At 44.7% G+C, this 22,079-nt stretch overlaps 1 protein-coding gene across 1 annotated transcript in view; it reads right to left on the reverse strand.

The window, feature by feature from the left end:
* Nucleotides 1–4,301: 4,301 nt before the first annotated feature.
* The window catches only part of Ust (uronyl 2-sulfotransferase), a 249,244-nt gene continuing 231,466 nt past the window's right edge, over nt 4,302–22,079 (reverse strand). The window contains exon 8 of the mRNA XM_051206019.1: nt 4,302–4,812. Coding sequence (XP_051061976.1) covers nt 4,529–4,812 — 284 coding nt within the window. The 3' untranslated portion in view covers nt 4,302–4,528. The remainder of the gene's footprint in view (nt 4,813–22,079) is intronic.

A 22,079-nucleotide genomic window follows, 5' to 3' on the forward strand; every position in this document is an offset into this window, starting at 1 on the left:
TGTTTACTTTTTACTTGTTTCTTTATCATCAGATAAAGAAATAAGTAATTTCAGTAAGATGAAATTACTATCTTGAAGGCATCTTCCCAAGTTTGACCCTACTTTTTAAAAATAGTTTCGAGGGCTAATTTTCATTGTCAATTTGACTGAATGTGGAATTACCTAAGGAACACACCTGGAGGTATGTCTGTGAGGAAGTTTCTAGGGAGGTCTAACTGAGAAGGAAAGCCTACCTTGAGTGTTGTCATCACTATACCATGGTTCAGGGCCCCAAACTGAAAAAAAAAAGAGAAAGGGTCGGCAGAAGAAGCCAGTTGAGCATCAGCATCCTTGTCTCCCTGTTTCCTGACTCCAGATGCAATGTGGACCTGCTTCCCATGCTTGCCTCGTGTTCCCCCACCAAGTTTCCCCCGGCATGATGGACCATATTCCCTCAAAGAGTCTTCTTTAAGTGGCGTTTGTCAGCAAGAATAGTAATGAATACACACACACACACACACATATATGAAATAATTGAAAACCGAATAGTTCATGAGATTGACCCATGGGTATTGACTTTAGAACTCTACATAGGGTACTTTAGCCCAAGCAAGCACTGTAGATGTGCTACTTTTTGTAGTCCTCTAGATTTCAAATTTCCTTTAAAAAGAAAAAAAAGCATTAAGCAGTGAAGAGCCCACCCATTTATCACCTGTTGGAGAGATGCTCAGATGTCTTAAATCACTTGTAGTATTATCAAAACAGACTTTTCTTTCAGATAATACGCAGCTTCGGACTCTTTCACACAAGAGTCACCTGCAGCTGGAATGTAGCATCTAATATTTACAAAGCATGGGGATGGATGAGTCTGTTTCTGCCCACCCCCTCCTTCTCTCTCTCTCTCTGTGAGCCCCATTGCACCGAAGCATTAACACTTCCCAGGGAGGTGTTCCCGGCATGAAGATCACTCACTGGCAAGGTAGACCCATCAGCTGTAGACGAAGGGCCACGTGGTTCCAATCAGCTTACACATGGAGAGATTCATCACACCCTTGCTTTCAGTATACATTGTGGATATGGTGGTTGACATGAGACTTGAGCCCCCCAACCCCTGCATGTGCATGTACTTGAACACGTGTTCCCCAGCTGGCGGCACTGTTTGGGGAGGTTATGGAAACTTTAGGGGATGAGTCTTGCTAGAGCATTGGAAGCTAGAGCTAGAGTGTTCTTCTGGTCTGGCAAAATGTGATGCAAGCTTCCTGTGCCTGCCACCAAGTCTGCGTGTTACCATGCCTTCCATGCCATTATAGACTGTAGAACTATAAACTAATGCAAAGCCTTTCTTCCTTAAGTTGCATTTGGGCACTGTATTTTATCTTAGCAGAGCGTGCTGACAGAGCAGCTGGACACCAAGCCAATCAGCACTCGGAAATAGAGCCTTTTGTTTGTTTGTTTGTTTGTTTTTACACATACAAATAGATGCATGAATGGCTAGCTCAAGGTTTTCTTTTTCTCTTTCTTTTTTAAAGATTTATTTATTATACATATGGTGTTCTGTCTTCAGGTATGCCTGAAGGCCAGAAGAGGACACCAGATCTCATTACAGATGGTTGTGAGCCACCGTGTGGTTGCTGGGAATTGAACTCGGGACCTCTGGAAGAGCAGCCAGTGCTCTCAACCTCTGAGCCATCATCTCTCTAGCCCCATAGCTCAAGGTTTTTTAACACGGGTTATTTATTTATTTTTGGTGTGTGTGCGCGTGCGTGCGTGCGTGCACGTGTGTGTGTGTGTGTGTGTGTGTGTGTGTGTGTGTGTGTGTGTAACTTCAGTTTTGGTTGGGGGGAGTCATGTGGTTACAAGGATCAAAGTTGATAGATTTTTCAAGGTCACACAGTAAAAAAAATAAAAACACATCTTGAGGAAAGAGGGAAGTCTTTAATTTCCAACTATCAAAATAACAGAAAAAAGGTCAACTTATTTATATTCATTTATTTCTATGGGTAATGAATAAGTTAAGGAACACTTCACCCCAAATACAGATCACTTTCATTATTTTAGCTAAGCTAAGGTTTTAGTTCCATTTATGTTTTTGAGTCCCCATCAATGTCAAACACCATTCTTTAATTTTTTAAAAAAAAGATTCACAAGCACGTTTTACAGCATTCAAGGAAGTCAGCTGAGGGTTCATAAGAATAATTTTCCTTTTAAAAAAACATCTGTCTGACCAAAATAAAACCATTTTAATTAACTCCTTCCTGAGTAACTAAAACCTTGGAATGTGCTGAAAGGTTATAATAAATAAGGCAAGGATCAACTAGCTTAAAATGTATTTCCTTTTTAAATTAAACTATGTAAAATGTACACTATATCTCATGAAGTACAAACTATGTTGGGCCAGGGCCCAAGTGAGTTGATGAAGCTAAGTACCTTGACTTTTGGGACTTAGGGGCTGTGTGCTGGGACAAGATACCACCAGGGTCCTGCAAGTAACATTAGCCCCCTCTCCTGTGAAGTGACAGTGACCTCGGGGGAGAATAAAAGCTGTTGCTCACACAGCAGTGCCGTGTAAACTTCTAGAAAGAAGGGAACCCGTATGAGTGACGGGCTGTCTTAGTGTCTTAACAAGACGGGGAAACAAGCCAATACAGCTTCAGATTGTGAGGTTGAACAGCGTGTAAGCTGACCATCGCTCTGTGTGTGTACGGAGATGACGCACTTAGATCCTTGCTGCTGCTCTTCCACTGGTTTGGAGAATGGTAGCTGTTCTCTAGGCTGCTCTTCGAAGTCTGCTTAAGGCTATTTCCCCTCTGTGGACAGTTCCCTTATTCACTTCCTGTCCCAGTTCCCTGAGGCAGGAAGGGGTTTCAGAGTGGCCAGTGCTGGACTTAGGTCTCTGTGATGCCTGCCTTCCCCAGTAGCCCATGGGCTGGAGACTTCTTAATGCATTTCCTGATGAAGGAGCTTTAGTACGCACTGGACAGTTTTCAAATGACTGGCTTTAGGCTTTGGCTTCTGTCCAGTTCTAGTGAAGGAAGGAAAAACTTCTAGAGAGAAGAAAACGTGTAGCTTGGGTCCAGTCAGAGTCCTGTTTAAGCTCTCTTGGCTAGTGTTCTTCAAGGGCTGGCTCTGGGGCAGCCACAAATGGTCACCAACGTCTTTCCTGCTGCCACCATTGTACTGTGGCCTCTCAGCTAGTTGCCCAGTATCCACCAGGGAGAATACAAATTTTTCAGGACATTAAAAAAAAAAAAAAAAAAAAAAAAAAAAAAAAGACACAATCTAGAAATTAAAGGAACAGAAGCATCGTGGGTGGTGAGGAGTTAGTTGGCAGGAGGAAAGATATGGATGGCATATTTTGGTGCAAAGGGATTGGCCAGTGTCTGCTCAGGTCACAAGGGAGCACAAACCTATACAAAAGCTGACCAAGCAATGTCCTATACGGAAGTCTTGCTATTTCTGACACTGATGTCCCTGGAGGAAGATGTCCCTGGGGGAGGCACAAAGGTCCCATAAATGATTCTACTGCTGTTTGCCCAGGGCTCAGGACCCTGTGTTTACAAGACACAGCAGCTCCTGCAGGTCAGGTCTAGAAATTACAAAAGATAGCGGATTCTGTAAAGCAGAATTCGGCTATGAGTGCGCTTGAGGGGTTGTGCCTGGTGTCCAGTCAAGCTTAGGATTCCTGGCATAGATATCAAGGCCAAAGCTGGAACTTCCACTTGTGACAATGGGGGGGAGAGGGGGGGCTGAGAGGCTTCAGACAGCCACAGAGCTTTCCTGATGCCACATGGCCCGCATGTTTGATCTGTCCTGCCAACACTTGACATAACAAGCAAATGCCACTCCTAGCTAAGCTCCTTCCAAGCAGAACGGCACTTGAAGATGGAATGTCTCAATGGAGCTTGCCATGCATGCGCTTTTATCCTGACAAGTTTCACAAGCTCCGATTGGCTGGGAATGTGGGTGCCAGAGCTGCTTTGTTTTCTCAGTGATAACTACTCTGTTCTTGGTGACAGTGTCGCCTGAGATAGACCAGAGGCAGCATCCTACCCATCGCGATGGGCAGAAACTCGGTAACCAGGAGACCCTTCCTCATGTTCCTATCAGTGTCCCTTCTACTCCCAGATGCTTCCAGATTCCTCCCCACCCATGTTTGCTTCTGCAGTAAGACACGGATCTGGATGTCTTTACCTTGGGAGTAATATTTTTGGAGACATCTTACAAATGCTTCTCCCTCTTGTCACTGTAAAGGGTGGGGAAGGGGATTGGGAAGGCTGTTCTATGAAGATTGCCTTGTGGTGGGGCAATCTAGTGTATCTGGGAAAGACTCAAGGAGGCAAGAAAAAAGAAAAAAAAAAACAGAATAACATTAAAGAAATAAAACCCGCAAAACCGGGCATCTCCCAATGACCCCAACATGTGGGAATGTTTTGTTCTTTTTTAATGCACCGGGGCATTAACAAAAGTCCCTTCACAAATTTTCTTCCCCAAAGAACTTTCTGGAAAGGGGGAGGGGGGATACAGCCACGGTGGCTATGTCGCGCTGGTATCACCTCTTATAAATATCTTCTAGCCACTTTTCATCATCTTGTTCCTCGTCGTCGATAGGCTCGTCGGTCTCCAGAGGGGTGGGGATGAAGAACTGTGGTCGCAGAGGAGGCTTGCTCGAGCGAGACTTGAGCCCGAGCTTGCGCTTCAACAGGTGGAACTGCTCTTTGACATACTGGTAAAACTCGTACTCGTATCGCATTCGCTGGTAGAGAATCTGCACGGCTTCGGGAGAGGGGACAGTTTTCCTCACGGTCACAGTCATGTTGCCAAGCTTCCTATGCTCTGGAAAAGAACCAGAGAGCCCATGAGCAACTATCCATGAAACGCTGGCGCTGGCGCGAGTGCGCGTGCGCACGCGTCTGCCTGCCTGCCTGCCTGCCTGCCTGGTATTGTGCCAAGGTTGTTTATCATCGGCTCCAGTGTATTCTAAACTGAGTAATAAAAGGCAGGTGTGGTAGGCCCAGCCACTGGAGCGGTTTAGGACGGAGTATCATGTTGGAGCCGGTGGTTGGCTTGTTAGCACGGTGAGACCCCATGTCAATGAAAATGAATAAATAAATGGACACTATCGTGTTTTTCTTCTGCAAAAAGAGAGGAGAGAGTGAGGAAGAAGAAAAGATTCATGTGAATTATGATTATTATTGTTAATTATTAATTTGAGACAGGGTCTATTATATAGCCCTGGCTGTCCCAGAACTTACTATGTAGACCCATCTGCCTCTGAGCCTCGGTGCTGGAATTAAAGGTGTACACTACCATATCAGGCTATATTCTTGTGATCTTAGTTAATTTATTAGTGAAATTATTTGAGCCAAACTGCTCTAAAATGAATCTGAAGAATGTTATAAAAATGATGTATGCGGCTGTTGGCTAAATATTTGGGAGAGCCAGGCAAAGAGAGGATGCAGGCAGAAAAGACAAACTTGTGGCGGGGGGGGGGGGTAACTGCCTCCTTTTTCCAGGGAAGGGTTCCCATTCAGTGCCCCTGCTCTTGTTCCTGCTCCTCTTCAGGGAGGTAAGCCCTGTACATTGTGCCCATGTTCACATTTGTGTACTTAGAAGTTGCTCCCTGGGGCAGGTGCCTGTCTGTGGACAGCGCATCCTGTAGGATGATGTGTGACGCATGAAGTCTTGTCTACCTTCGTTTGGCAAAGCTGGCATCTGGACGGGCATCTCTGTGTCTCCAGGGGGCATCTATTGATTAGCTCAGGACCCGGGCGTGAGAAAGTGGGTGTTATTCATTAGCCCCTCGTATCCCAAAAGCAAGTACAGGGAACACACGCTGGATCATCCTAATGAGTTGTGTAGAAGGTTGGGCAACAGGCTGTAACCATTCTAGCAGCCAATGAAGAATTTTTAACACATTACACTGCTCTTAAAATAACAGAGTCACAATTACTACTAGGTATGAAAGCATTTGGAAATGTTTTCCATCAAGTCTCTTAACAAAAGGCTTCAGTGGAATTAGCAACATTTTAATAGTATCCATGGAGTAAGCCCAGTACAACGCATCTGCTCCTGGGCAGCCCGGGCTCCGGGGACTCCGCTCACATTCCTTCACACTGCCTTATTTCACCCACAGTTTATAAGGCAATGAAATCTGCAGTAAGATCCCAAGGGGGCCTTTCCACACAGTTCCACCACTGTCCTGACAACTGTACCCTCTTTGGGGAAGCACTGGTCAGAACAAACGGGAGGCCTCGCTGTCTGTCTGTCTGGAATTCCTCAGAACAGGCAGAGAAAGCAAAGGGGAATTTCCGGCGTCCAGCGACAAGTCTTGGGTAGCAAGAGATCCCCAAGTGTATTTCCGTTTCCTCAGCCTGCCTCTTCTTAGTCCCTCCTCTCAGTGTCCCCGTGAAACATGAGGGACAATAAAGTGAAGACAAGGGTTTTAAGAGAGCCTTTTTTTTTTTTTTTTTTTTAAATTAAACTCCTGTTTTTCATTAACACCCAATTCTTGCTTCCTTCCTTCCTTCACCTTTCCCTTCAGTGACTCGCTGTTAACCTCTCTCTCTCTCTCTCTCTCTCTCTCTCTCTCTCTCTCTCTCTCACACACACACACACACACACACACACACACAGAGTTTGTTTTGTAGGGGTGGGGTTACAGCAAGGACCCAGGTATCTTAGGCTGGTCTTGAACTTGCTAGCTGTAGCAATCCGGAACGTCAGAATATAGCCATTAGGAAGTGAAGGCCTCCCCCTCCCCCCGTGGGCACCCTTTCATCGCTTCCCGGGGTACCCCACTCCCAGGCTCAAACAAAGAATCCAAGGCGGGGTGGGGGTGGGGAGCAATGCTAGCCCAAGGTCAGGCTGGCTGCGCACTTGACCCATGGTGTATTTGTTTAGAAACTGACTTAGTTATAAGGACTTCGTCATCTATTTCGTGTGGAATATGAATCTCTGGCTTTTCTTAGAGGGAGGCCGTAGAACTCAGCATGGCCATCCCCTGGAGAGAGATGGTGTCCTCAGACCCTAAGTGCCAGCTCATTATTTTATGTCACCTGCTTCGCTGCTATAGAAATTCTTGCTTGAGGGGCTTAGACACTGTGTTTTATACACCCGGAAGGCAGGTATCTTATGTTAATGCTCCAATCCGGCCCCGTTGGTGTGTCTGTCTACTGCCGTCTCGCTCCGCTCTCTCTACAAATATTTATTAAATGGCCACTTGGTACCAGGTGCGGGAGCTACAGAAAGCGAGCAGGATATTGTCAGCGCCACCACCAGACATTCTGACAGCTTGCCCTGTGCCAGGCTCTGTGAGATATGAACACACACTTTGGGTTGTTGTGAACCCCTGCCCCCAAAGCTATGGCGTCATTTATGTCATTTATCACCCTACACACGTGGCTCTGGAATCCAGTACCCTGCTCAGGCTCATGGAGACGGGAAGCAGCGAAGTTAAAAGTTGGGTCTGAGGGCCCGACGAGCCGAGCCAACTTTCAATCATGCTCAAGTGGGGCTGGTCTCCCCGACTAAGGGGACCCCCCCCCATGCCACAGGACTGGTGGGCACAGGCAGCGGAAGGCATTTTGGTTTGCTTTTTGGCATCAGCACTTCCTGTCCACCATCAGAAGCCAGAACTGTTGGACTTGAGCACTTCGCACAAAGATGAGGCTTTCATACCTGCCTCCTTTATAGCCAAGGACCGGAGAGACTGGCTCAAGGTGATAAGCCTCATTTGGGAAGCCCTGAGCCTGGAGAGACGGTTTTCTGACTCCTTTCTAGCACCTCCTGGCTGTATCACAGGCTATTAATTTCCAAATGGAGTGGAAATCTATAACCACCCAGCTCTCCTGGCCCAGTGTGTACTCTGGCATTAAGGGGATTGGTCAGAAAGAAGGGCTTGAGTGTTCTAACTTGGGCAGGGGGAGGTAGGACTGTGGGAGGTCTGGAGGATCTGCTGCAAAAGGTGGCAGCCAGAAAATGTGTTTTCAGAACAAAAGGGGCTGTGTCTTTCTCAGTGTTAGCTCCCCTGTGCCCATCTCCGCGCCTGGAATATAACAATGGTCCACAACGGTCTGTTGACTTGCAATCTGCATTGGAAATCCGTCAGTAAGACTGGATTAACCCCAAGGGCAACTTTGGGTGTTAATGTTACACAGGCTGTTGCTTGCTAAATTCCCTTCTCATTTGAGGTTCTCCCCTAAGCAAACCTCCACGTCTAGAAACTGGGTTTCTTGAGGTAAGCTGGGGAAGGCGTGGCTGCTCTGGATAGGTCATGGAATCTGCCGCCCTCCCCCACTACTGTTGAATAAACTATGTCATGGTGAAGGTCACTTTCCCAAACTTAGTAAAACTGAAGAATTCCCTGATAAGGGATGCTTTGCCACAAACTTAAATATCTATGCAGACAGATCTGTGTCTCTCCCACCTTACACTTAATAAATTTGTGCAAGGCGTATTATAACTGTAGACAGTATCTAAAGAAACCTGAGCGCCGCGCCGCTGGTCAGAGAGACATCCCCGTGCCGCTGGTCAGAGAGACATCCCCGTGCTGCTGGTCAGAGAGACATCCCCGCGCCGCTGGTCAGAGAGACATCCCTGTGACCCTTTTCTTGTATCCATAGTGCTCAGTGATTTGGATGGTCACCATTTTTGATACATTTTTTCTATGTTGTTTTTACTTTAGCACAAGAAAGATGTTCTTTTTAGAGATGGCACAAGAAAGTGTTTCCAGCACAAGAGTCAGGACCGGAGTTCAGATCCCTAAGAATTATGTGAGGACTGCAGGAGCTCAGGTCCCTAACAGTCGGGTAAGAAGCTGGGCAGGAGTGATGGTTTGCCTGAGGCAGGAGATTTTCAGGGCATACTGGTAGCTAGACTAGCAGACCTGTTAAGCTCTGGGTCCAGCGGGAGACCATGACTCCATAAATAACATGGGGAGGAGTTGAGAAAGACATCCAGTGTCTCTCCGAATGTGTGCCCATTGTACACATGTGTACACACATCCATATGCATACACACCACACACATACATACCCAAAAACAGAAGAAGTAAAACATTCATTTAGATTGCACCCATTTGCTCTTTGTGCCAAGAGACCTGCTGTGGAGATCCTTTAAATGGGGTCTTTTTGGTCAACCTTGAATATTTCCTTGTGGAGGATGTGATGCTAGGCTCCAGGGAGCATCCTCCGAAAACTGAGCTTTTAGGGGGAAGGACCGCCCAGCACAGACAGGGCATATAGGGCTTTGGGAACCTCACCCTGGTTCATTATCCTGCCACTACTACCTGGGATGCAGGCGCTACTGACCCAGATCTGGACATTTGGCTTTTAAAAGCCTCAGCTCTCTCCACCTCTGTTACATGGACACGCTGTTTAGACTGGTTCATAATCTTCAGGGCTCTAAAATGTCCCTTTGATGTAAAAAAAAAAAAAAAAATCAAAAACCTGCCCCTTGCAGCACCCCATCCTACCCCTTAGTCTGTCAAACATGTATAATGGAAATACGTTGTTGCCTTGATTCTGGGCCAGGATAAACAATCTGGAAACAGTGTGTAAACTCAGCTGCAGCGGAGGACAGAGGCCTTGCTTTATGACCTTGGAGATGGCTAACCCAGTGTAAAAGAACCAAACCCCCGCTGCTGACTGGAGTTGTGTTTTGACGCTGGACAGACTCCCCGGGCTCCCCTTTTCCATGTGAGAGAATGAATACTCCACAGTGACTGGAGGACCTCCCCCTCACCAATCTAGACTTGTTTTAACCTGCTCCAGCAGAGGTCATGTGCAAGAACGCATATGAGCTTCATAAGAACTGAAGTGAGGTCCAATTTTACCAGGGTAGGGGCAAGCATCATCAAAAGATAGGCATCCTATTTCAGCTTCCGGTTTTCTGAGCAGAGACTGACAGGGGGTCCTGCCTGCCGCCTTAACAAGCATTCTGTTTTAAAATCTGCATTTTATTATTCCCTGGTTAGATTACATACGGACATTTCCAGCGCACACAGAGAAGCACACTTTCTCAGGTGACAGGTGTGAGGAAAGTCACCATCAGTCATGGTGGAACTGGAACACTAGGTAGTGGGAGAAAGAGTTTGCACCCCAGGGCTGAGGGACCAACAGGGCATGCGCCCCAGGGTTGAGGGGGCAACGGGCACGATCCCCGATCCCTGATCCCCGGGGGCTGCAATGCTGGCAACTCCTGCAGAGCCTAGCGCCACACTGGCTGCCCCGGGAACCGTGTGAACACGATGTGTGTCACAGATAGAGTAAACTCATTTCCTGAATTATGCAGGGCGGCCACACAGTTCAGACACATGAAATACAACGGCAGGGCAGCCAGGCTGCCCCGCAGCTGCGAGCAGCGGAAATGAATGTGTATCCCTTTGACTTCACAGTGATGGGCGGGGCTGACAGGAGCAGCTTTTGATGTGCCCCTCAGTGATTGATGGCACCTTAAGGTCAGCTTCTTGGAGGTATGGCAATTAAGAGAGAAAGAGGGTTGGGGGGCGGGGGAAAGGCACTTCACCGCTGGCTGTCTCCCCGCTTAAGGCTGCTAAAGTAAACAGAGGGATTTTTTTTTTCAGTCTTCATTTCAGATCTAGAAGTATAAATAACTAAAAATTAAGTTGAGATCACTTTGAATTTCAAGAGAACCATTGCTCTATGCCGCCAAGTACAAATTACATGGTTTTCTCCATTCCCCCAAACTGCCTGGCTTCTTTGATGAGTGAAAATGAAGGCATTTTAACACTCAGAATCTGCTTTGATATTTGGAAGCAGGGGCTGGATAAAAGGGAGTAGAAGGAAAATGAACTTGGCTTGTGTGGAGCGGGTCTCCAAAAGTCTATGGAGACCAGAGCACTGCCCATTTTGGGGCCGAGACTACCTGCTCAGTGGCCTGCCATGGGATGTGTGGGTTTAGGAACGTCACACAGGTAGATGTCAACTCCAGACTCTAAAGGTAGAGGGTGACCTGCTGGAGTGACTCGGGCTTGGGCAGTTCAACCCCACATGGGTTATTTTGGAACTTGCTGAAATTGCTAAGGAGACAGTGGCCACAGTAGGGGCTTCGTTGGGCAGAGGCTGCGGTGGGGCAATGGTGGTGGTAATTAGTTGCCAGGACTTGCCTGAACTCGGCACACCCATTTCGTACCTACTAAGTCTGCTGCAAAGAATATGAGAACGTAGAAGAGCTGGAAACACAGACTCACCCCTGAGACGGTGCAAACAACAGACAGAAAAACAGACATGTGACGATCCTTCCTCCTCTACCATCTGGGAATCCTTGCTCCCTGGGGGACCTGGTGGGTGTCCTTCCAACAGAAAATCTGAGAAGTGGCAAGAAGAGGCACCACAAGGGTGCACATGCATATTTGTTGTAGGATCAGATAACTACGCTGCACCAACAGATAACCTAGGGTACCAGCAGCTGCAGAGGGACCAGAGTATCCACAGTGTTGATGACCCCTGCAACCTTCTAACTACACATGGAGATCCTAAAGCTTGGAACTAAGCACCAGGGCTGGGAGAGGACATGGTGTCTCTCCTGGTGCCATTAACATGCGGAGAGGGATCTCCACAGGGTCACCCTAATGCCTGTCTAGGTCAGGGAGTTAGCAGTTGGCTTTCCCTGGCACCTACGTTTGGTAGAGAGAGGATAAATAGCTTCCAGGTATTTTCTCCCCAAGACTTTACCCAGAATGAGTTAAAAAAAAAAAAAAAAAAAAAAAAAAAAAAAACTTTGAAAGACTCTAATACTTGAAACACATATACATGCTTTTCAAAATAGTGTTTGCCATCAGATACAGGCCCAGACATGGGATAGCAACAACAGAATTGGGTTTCTGTTTTAATGTCCAGAAGAAAAAGCCCTTCCTGGAAGGCTCATCAAGGCTTTATCACTAGAATGCACCTTTTTTTGTGGAAACACACACACACACACACACACACACACACACACACACACACGAAACCATTACTGACAAATGAGGTGTTACTCTTTGCATTTCTGTTAATTTGTCTGGTGTCAGAGTGTGGAGACCCAGGCCAATGACTGATGCAGACATCCTGATAAACCAAGATGCTCATGGGGACAAAGATCAAAGTGGGTAGCATACAACTATCATCTCAACACTCAAGAGATAGAGGCAGGACGTCTCATGTTCCTGTCTAGCCTGGGCTACACAGTGGGACTCCGTCTTAAGAAAAGTGAGAACAAAGACGATTAGGAGAAAGATCAGTCTTATTTCGAAGTTCTTTAGTCATTTGATAGTTCTGTAAGTTTGACTGTAGTTGGGATACAGAATTCTGCATGGCTCATTTACATGGTTCTTGCAGGCTAGTGTTATTTATCTTGCACACATACCCCCTTTCTCTCCCTCCCCCTGTGTCTCTGTCACACACACACACACACACACACACACACACACACACACACAAAGGAGGTTCCCTTGGAGAGATAGATTTTCCCTTCAATGTGCTCAGGTCTACTGTTGAGATCTAGCCCTGATGTTAGGTTATTGGCACATACCCACAGACTATGACACGGCCACAGGAAAGTTGGTCTTTCACGTTTCCCGATAATCAAGTTACATACGCAGTTGTACATAGTGTTATCATAAAGCTGGAGGACATTTTTGTCAGCTTTATAGCTTGAACAAAGAGACAGGAACGGTTTTCAATTTAAAATTAATTTACCTAGACACAAACACATATGTGTATAGATATTGTAAATGGGTATAGGTTGGCAAGTTTTAGAAAAACTTATGGAAAAACTAAGACACTAAAATGACTTTTATTCAAGTCACAGTTAATATTAGAGTAACACATTTCCCCTCAGTGTTTTTATTTAGGCACATGACTTATAAAATACATTGGTTATATTTTATTTAGTTTTTGACTCTTTTACAATTAAATTATCACATGTATTTTTCATTATCACCAATTATTCTAACTCTGTCACTTTGCCCCTTTAAGACAAGATCTCTCTCTGGATCCACATGTCTTTGGAACTTACAGAAATCCCCCTGCCTCAGCCTTCCAACTACTAGAATTTGCAGGCATGAGTTGCCACATCCAGCCTTGCAAGCCCTAATTTTGTAGCACATTTTAAGATACGATGTCTGGATATCATATCGCTTCTCCTTGGGGGTTTTTGTTTGTTTGTTTTTACAACTCTAAATAGTATGAGATGACATCCTAATTGGCCGGTGACTACGGCCCCTGTTTCCCTGAGATCAATGCAAGTTCAAAAGCCCAGGGCTCAGTTTTCTTGTTAGTGCTGAGGCCCCATTCCAACAGGTCTGTGACATTTATATAAATTTTATATAATTCCTCTAAACCTTACCATTGCCTAAAGCTCATCTATCCCTTAGCTTATTAAAGTTTCAAAGTGTTCAGTGCAGCTGTGGGATGCCTATGGAAAGGACCACAGCAGTGGTCTTGCGTGTCTGCTTATAGAACACGCAACACGCAACCCATTCCTGGCGGTTTGTGCTGTACAGTTACAGAGGTGAGACATTCCCTCCTCTTTTCTTCCTCATTGGCAATCCTAAGTGGGTTGTTAATCGAATGGAGAGTCCATTGTAGCTTTTGTTTCAACGTTACACCTCTCAGAGTCATCATGAGTGCTCTGACTGAGTCCTGAGAGCCATCGACTCGGATGCTTTCCCTGGAATGCTAAACATGGTGAAATTTTGATAAACCCTTCCGGGGCCATGAAGGATGAAGCTGGCCATGGAGGCTGGCCATGCAAGATAAGGGAGATATTTAACCTCCTGCCCAGGCACTAAGAAGTTAAGCTAATGAGAAGTGCTACTCAAAATAACCGTTCCTGAGTCAGGGAGTGTGAAATGAAGCTCTGAGGATGTTGTCAGTTCTGCCCGGTGTGAGTTCAATGCTCCCTGCGAGTTTGATCCACTCGATCCGGCAGCTCCAAGCCCTTGGAGGCAGCGTGTTGGAGGGAGGTAAAGGAATAAATCTATTGTCTCCTCCTTCCCCCATTAATTGTAACTGTAAGAGCTGCACTATATGAGCTAGAAGACGGACCATGTATTTACAAGCACACCCAAAATTGTTCCTGTAGCCAAGCCCAAATAAAGAATGCAAGGAGGGTTCAAATCCTGCTCATAGCATTTATGCTAAATTGGAAATTGCCAACCGAATGTCAAATACGCCAGGGCCATCTGAGGGAGCATGCCACGGTAAAGTCCCAGGCTTTAAAACAGAGTGGTCATTGTTTAACAGTAACATTTATGTACTGTAAAAATGTTACAGACACAGTAAATTTGCAAAGGCAATCTGGGAAGAAAAAAAATACATTTAATAAATTCAATTTACTATATAGTTTTGAAAGTTTGTGTTGTAGCAGGAACCTGTATTTGTAGTTGGAACTTAATTTTAATGAGGAAAAAATAAGCACTTTATTATTCTGACATGAAAAAAAAAAAAAACAAAAACCCAACAAACCAAATCGGAAGGAATATGGCTGTATTTTAGGCAGAAGCTCAGCCGTGGCTGTAAATGAAGGCGGTGGGGGATGGCTCATGAGTGGAACTTTCAGATCCCAGGTTAAGAGAAGATGCAGAAAGAAGCCTGTGGCATTAGTGGAAGAGGACAGGCAGGAAAGACTTCAATTGCCCTGCAAGCCTGAGACTGTGGTGATGTGTGCCAGCTTCCTCGTCCCTTCCTGTACCTCCTCTCCCTTTCCTTCCCTTTCCTTTCCCTTCCTTCCTTCCTTTCCCTCCTCCCTTCCATCCCTGTCCCCTCCCCTCCTCCCCTCTCTTCCTTTCTGTGACTAGAATTGAACTAAAGGCCTTGCGCTCGGGGAGCTGATAAGCCACCTTCTTAGATGAAACAGAACAAAAGGTTTACAAAGAAACAGCTTACCATGGTGGAGGGAATGTGCTGTATATTGGAAGAAGCCACAAAAGAGGCACTGAGGTGTTTTAAAAATGCTCCTAGCTCTCCTTGGGCTCCATTAGGCTTTAAAGATGGGGGGGGGGGGAGAATGGACAGGAGCAAAGGGATAATCTGAATGTCATTTGAGGCAGCCTTCCAGATTGTATTCAGAAAATGGCAAAGCAAAGCTGTCTGGAGGAGAAAATTCAACTGGAAAAGCTGTAAGCCGCTACATTTTAGATTTACTGGAGCATGAAACGAAATTTCATGATGTTCTAAAAACAACAACCCAACGGCTTAAAACCGAGTCAGCGAATTGGCGTGACACCCACGCCATACTTTTATCTCATTTTTATATAATAGTGGAAACTGGTTCGTAAGGGCACAATCCTCTTTTTTAAAGTCAAGCACAGTTAAAGAGGCATTAAGAAAAGTCACTTCGAATTGTTCCTGCCTTCCAGCAAAACCATACATCGACACACCGGTTGAGAGATGACTGTCAGAGTCCTCTCCTCTTGACACGCTGTCACAGAGTGATTGATTTAAAGGTCCCCGTGGACCTGACCTCCTGCTGCGTTGTCTACAATCTTTATATCCCCGGGGGGGGGGGGAAGGGCCCCAATACCTTCACTACTCCATCTCTTGGGTTTCCACTAGGGCTGTGGGTTTCCAGACAGAAACACTGGGGTGAGGGAGGTATGGGCTTCACTTTCTAATGCCCTTTCTTCCTGTCTTCCTCTTTGACCCAAAGAGAAAATTGCCAGCAATTTCTGATCCAAGGACCAATGCAGTCAGGTTCCATGGCAGTATCATAGCACCGTCTCTCTGGTCTCCAGTCTCCACTGTCCAGTTCCTCTCTGAGACTAACAGATTCATCTGGTAATCTCACCTGGTACCATGTGGGGCCCGGAGATCGAACCTGGGGTGTCAGGCTTGGAGGCCTTTGTCCACTCAGCCATCTTGCCAGCCGAAGGGGTTTTTCGTATAAGACTATATGGAGTCATTTGCTCTCCCATAAGTGTCTCCTGGACCCCACATGTAAGATGCACACATTACTGGACTCACGATACAGTCAGGAGAATCTTGGCATGCATGTGAAGTCTTTCAGCAATGAACACATTGTGATGCCCTGAATATAAATCACTGTAGAGACAATGATACCAGGAATGAGCATGTCCTCACTGAAAACTTCCACACCATTTCTACCTAAATGGATCAAATGCCATGCGACTTAAAACTCAGTCACCATGTCTTAGTGGTGTTATTTGACAATAACAAACTTCTGACTTCTTGGCAAATTACAGGGGAATAATCTCCTCGCTTCTTCTTTGTGAGTGGATTTAATTTCCCCCTCCTTTCCTGAACCTTTGCAGAAATGCCCGGCGCCCAAGAAACTTCTATTTATTTTCTTTTTCTCCCTTTTTCCCCAAGCAAAGTTCAAAGCATTAGGAAGAGAGTGTGGGCACCATGGGGAGGGAACCAGAGCATGCAAAGTATCATTCCTGCTCTTAAATTTTGCTGGCTCTGCTCAGAGGCAACAGAGGATCATGGGAACCACAATTCCTGTTGTATCAAGCCCACGTTGGGTGATTCCTGGAGATCAAAGTCAGGTGCAGGGTTTCAATCCAGGTGTTAATGTTTTTGGCTACCAGGACCAACTGTTCAGAATAGCCTTGGGGATGAGCTCCAAGAATTCACTTTTTGGCAACAAGAATATCTTCAAGGTGTTTAGGCCACCATGCCTCTGTGTATCCCTTAGGTGCTTAGATCCCATTTCTCATATGTTAATGACTGCAACATAATTTTTTAGCTCCACTTGGAGTGTTTAAGAGGGAGTTAGGTTTCAGTTCCATATAATACTCTTAGTTCATCTTCTGGCTGGAGAGATACATGGATAACTACTTTTTCCTAATGTAAAATAAATACAGATGAAGTAGGTTGAAATTCAAGTTTGTACTCTACGGCATCAGAAGATGAGTAAACCATTCCATGACTGTCATGTTAAAACTGGATGATATATAAGTGTGGTCTATCGACACAAAGATGAACGTGGAGAAAGGAAAAATGCTGGAATTTTAAAGGGAAATGCATGATACTCACTGTTAGTGTGGAATGTTTTCAATTGCTATTCACGGCATATCAACTCAATGATTCATGAGTAATAAAGGCCCTTGCCAAGTATATGAAAACTAATAATTCTTTTTAGCACTTTAAGAAGACCTGACTACAATTTAAGTTGATTTTTACTAGTGTATAATCATATTTGTTTCAGGTAGGCTATGTATTTTAACATAGAATATGAAAATAAATGTTACTGAATGTCAACTCACTGAGCACATCATAGAATATTTTTCTACCTATGCAACTAAAATGGTTAGCAAGCTAAGACTTTTAAATTCATCAGCCACTGGTTTGTTCACACATTCTAAGGACCCTAAGACACACCCCAGCAGGCATTTGCAGCAACTAGACAGAAAGGGTCTCCATTTTTGCTTCACTAATTTAGAAAAATAAGCAGTTTTGCTTGGACTGTTTACTTTCTTAAATTCCATTCCTCGATGCATTAAAAACCCTTATGAGAGCCAAAGTCGCCGACACGATGGGAACAAATGGCCTCACTGTTACCGAGGCTGAGCCTTTGCAAACACCTTGTTAAAGTGGTCATTTTCATAATCCCAACCATTCAAACCTTTGCCCTATGAGATGTCCGTGGACAGCGTTGTGTCAGCATCACCATGTGACTTCTTGAGGATTTAGCAGAGTCAAGTGTCCTAGATGCCTGCTTCTCGATGAACTGCTGTACTGCGGTGATCTTGGCCTCCCCTCTGTGAAGGTGACAGCTACATAGGGTGTTAGAAGTCACCCGGACCTGTGTGTTAGTGCTGCCTCCTACCATGTGCCAGCTCAGAGGGAGGCCGTGGATCTGCTCCAAACTGACAGTTCTGTATATCTGTAACTATGTCTATCTCTATCTATCCATATATCTCAAAGGGTTTGATAATGAGACCCCCCCCAACAACAGTAAAAATTTCCATAACCACAAATGGGGTTGCTTGTATGAACCCTAAGCAATAAGAACAATTAAAAGAAATATCCGTAATTAGTCTGAGAGGTTACAAAGGGAAGATCATCATGTACAGTATGACCACAAAAGACTCGTGTCAGAGCAGTCCTGCACAAAGGCCCTTACAGCTTTATACACAGACACTTCCTGAGGACATCTGCCCAGCAATTGTTAGTTCAACCCCAGAGAGGCCAGCGCTGCCCTTGTTGGTGGTCCTGTAGCCAAAGGCTGCCATTTCAAAACGCCGTACGTAATTCTTCTCATTTGGGCTTAAAAATCTTCCCTTACCCTCACTTCATTGAAGATGCTCATCATCTGACATGGCATATACATTCCCACAGACATGTTCTCGTGTCCCAAGTAAATATCATTACTTGTTGGAGACCCTGCCTGCCGCCTAGATTGACAGAATAACAAAAAATATCAGGCCATGTTTCAAAGTGTTCTGTTGGAACATCAGTGTTCTGTCATCAAACCAGAAAAAAAATGTCAATTCACCTAATGAAAACAAAATAAAGAATTCAAGTTCAATTTTAATCAAAACTGAGATTATATAACTGACTCCATGGAATTACTTACTTACCAACACATCAAGTCTTCCTCAATATTTTAAGAATTTCCAGTCCAGTGACATTGTTTATAATATATAATCTATACTATATTCATGAACATTTATGGAACACTCTCCATCTATGTATCCATTAGCTGTACAAAAGTCTCAGAGTAGCTCTTTCTTGCAGATACCACACAACCACACAATCTATCTATCTATCTATCTATCTATCTATCTATCTATCTATCTTTCTGGTCCCATTTGGGCAACATTAGCTCTTCTCTGTACAATTTAACTTTTTAAAATTTGTTTATGAGAGAGAGAGAGGGAGAGAGAGAGGGAGACAGAGAGGGAGAGAGAGAAAGAAAGAGAGAGAGGGAGAGAAAGAGGGAGAGAGAGAGAGCGAGCATCTGTATGCATGCATGTAAAGGCCAGAGAACAACTTTCAAGCATTGTTTTTCTCTTTCTGTGGGCCATCTTATTGACTTTCCGTTTTCTTCTAGTCTTGTATCTGGCTCATTCTTGACAAGTAACAAGCCTTCAAAAAAGTTAAGCTTTGTAAGATTGCCCCACTTCCAACACTGTACTGGTTGGATATTTAAGAGAAAAGCAATGTAATGATAGAGACACAAAGGGTGTGTCAGGTTCCTGTGGATATCAGGAACTGTACTTGGTCCCGTTTCCTGATTTGTATAATTTGAGAAAACCAATTCATCCCTGGTTTCCTATGGGATGACATGCTATTTAACTAATGAAGAATACACAATGTCACTCTGGGGTAAAATTGGAATTTCTGTCAAAAGTATCAAAGATGCTCAGAAGTTGCTTTTTAGAAAAAGTAGGTCCATTCAAAGACTCTTTGCTTTCTGTGTGGGTCTTCCCATTTTCCAAGAATGTTCATTATTTACAGGGTGGAGCCAACTGTATTTTTTACTGGTGGGATGTAGGAAGACTGGCTATTCTATCATTCTCTAACCATGAGTGTAACTGTTTCCCCACAAATATGGCTGTATAATACCTACAGTAGGATATCAGTGACCCTTAAAGGAAAAGCTTGCTGTTTGCCTAGTCCCGGCTTGTAGAATCCACATCACACTATGAAGGCTAGCCTTTGACCTCCACCCTTCCCCTCAACTCCAAATCCCATTATTATCTTTCGCTGGAGCTTAAAACTCTTGTTTTAGCTGCCTCCTACCCAACTAAAACACATGCCTAGCTGTTGCCCTGGCTCTTGCTTTTAAGTCATTCTGAGGCTCGTGGGTCTTTAAAGCACCAGTAATACAGTGGAGAAGAGTCAAAAGGATTCATCTTCTAACTCACCTCAACACTCCATTCTTTCTCCTATCTCTTGATTTCCAACATTGTTGTAGTCATTCATCACATAAAAACTTGGAATCGTTATTTATATTCTCGGGGGCGGGGGGGGGGTCAGTGATGCTGATGGCTAACCTCTGTCTAAAGAAACGTTCGTGTCTTGTATTTCTGTCACTTAATTTTGAAGGAATTCTGAAAATATACTTTATGGAAAGATATCAGGGAGGCCTAACTCCACTCCCGAGGCATGCTGGTGTTTTCTTCTCAGCGAGGGGCCTCATCAGTCACCAGGAAGAGTAAATAGGCAAATGTCATTCCAGCATTCCTGCAGGATTGTGCTATGTAATGCAAGCAGAAGTTGGACTGTCCACACCTATCAAGCCTAATAAATCAGTGCCCTCTGGATGTCGGGGCACGGAGACTTTATTAGGTGCCACCTGTAATCACTCAATTAAAAACAAATAAAGGATGTATACTTAAGCCTCAGCCCCTCACACTGAGAATAGCTGCTCTGTTCACATCTGGCTTGGCTAAGCCATGATTCTGGTATTTTAATCTTAGAAGGTGGCACATTAGCTGCCACACAGTTAAGGCAATTTGCTTTCCAAATTAAGGACAGTTATGCACTAATGGGAACGATCTATGTGCTCTCCTGTGTGATGAAACTGTTCAATGTATCTGCATGGTTGCCCCAAGCTTCCAGACTTTATGCTTGGTCTTTATGGCTGGTGTTTGCAACAAGACAGACATGGCAAGATTATCAGAGAGAGAGAGAGAGACGAGAGAGACATGGAATGTTAGTATTTCAGGGCTTGAAATCTACATACATTTAATAGCTCCTATTAATAACATGTGTGTGTGTTTGCACGTACATGTGCATATGTGCTCGTCCACGTGCACCTCACTGTGGGTTTCTACAGGGCCACTGACGAGAACTTGGCAGCTAGATTGGTGGGATCAAAGAGAAGTTGTAGAAGCAAGGTTAAAAATCTCTAGAGAGAGGCTCTGGCCAAATGACAAATCACAAGAAGAATGGAAAATGGTGCCTGCATGACCGCCATCTTCACCTGCTCCTTGTAGGGACTCATACGGGGTAGGGAAGGGACAAGATACTGTGTCTTAGCAATGTCCAAGTGACCCAGGCTGCTCTCCTTTCCTGACGTTTTCACCCGACGATCATTTTCCTCATTCCCTTTCCAACAATTCTCATTCCACGTGTTTACGATATACTACGTGGAAAAGTTTCAAAGTCATCCGTAACCATATAACACAGGTACGTGACTAACAGCATAAGCATTGAGGTATTTCAACTTTATCATTTTCCTGTGCTTACACTGTCTCTCAGATGCAGTGGCACGGTCTTGTAAGCACCGTTTGCCGTCCCATCCTCTCTTGGCTCACGTCACAACACCCACCATTCACCCACGTGTACACGCGGTTACACGGTTTCGCAGGCCAGTTCTACTAGTTTCCTCGCGTGATGGTCTTCACACCGGAGCGTCAAAATCTACTGTACTGTTTTCTTATTTTACAGAGTTATTTCTATTTGTGTGTATTTGTGAGTAGATGTGCACATGTGTGAGGGTGGCCAGAAGAAGACATTGGATCCCTTGGATCCGGAGTTCTAAGTTTTGAGCCCTCTGATTGGGTTCTGGGAACCAAACTTGTGTACAGGAAGTATTCTTAACTGCTGAGTCATTTCTCCGGCTTCCATTCTCTTATTTCTAGATAGTTAGACCTGTTTTTCTGCCTTTCAATTGAAAACTATAATGAGAACATCACTGTAGTAGCTTCTATGCACCAAATTGAACGGTTTATGGTATATAGGTATTTTTCATCCCTGAGAAGTTGAATAAATTAAGGAATTAAGGATGTGTGCAATAAAAACATCACAAGCATATAATTTGGTAAGATTTCACAGCCGTGTAATGATATGTACCAAGGCCACAATCAAGACTCAGGGCTTTCCCATTAGTTTACCAGCTAAGGACACTTTGAAGGTTCATATTATAGAACATTAGATTTCTTTTAGCCAGGCATGGTGTCACATGCCTGTAATTCCAGCACTTGGGAGGTGGAGGCAGGGGAAATCAGGAATTCAATGTTAGTCTGGCTACATACTGAATTTGAGGCCAGCTGAACCTTCATCTCAAATATCCCAAACTAATAATTAGAGCAATAAATTATTTTTAATATACATATCATGGAAATTACACTTTCCCCAGGTTGTTTAGTGAGCTCCTAAAGTGGTACTCCCTGCATCCTTCCCATT

The sequence above is a fragment of the Phodopus roborovskii genome, unplaced genomic scaffold (genome assembly GCF_943737965.1).
Source record: "Phodopus roborovskii unplaced genomic scaffold, PHOROB, whole genome shotgun sequence".
Taxonomy (NCBI): Eukaryota; Metazoa; Chordata; class Mammalia; order Rodentia; family Cricetidae; genus Phodopus; species Phodopus roborovskii.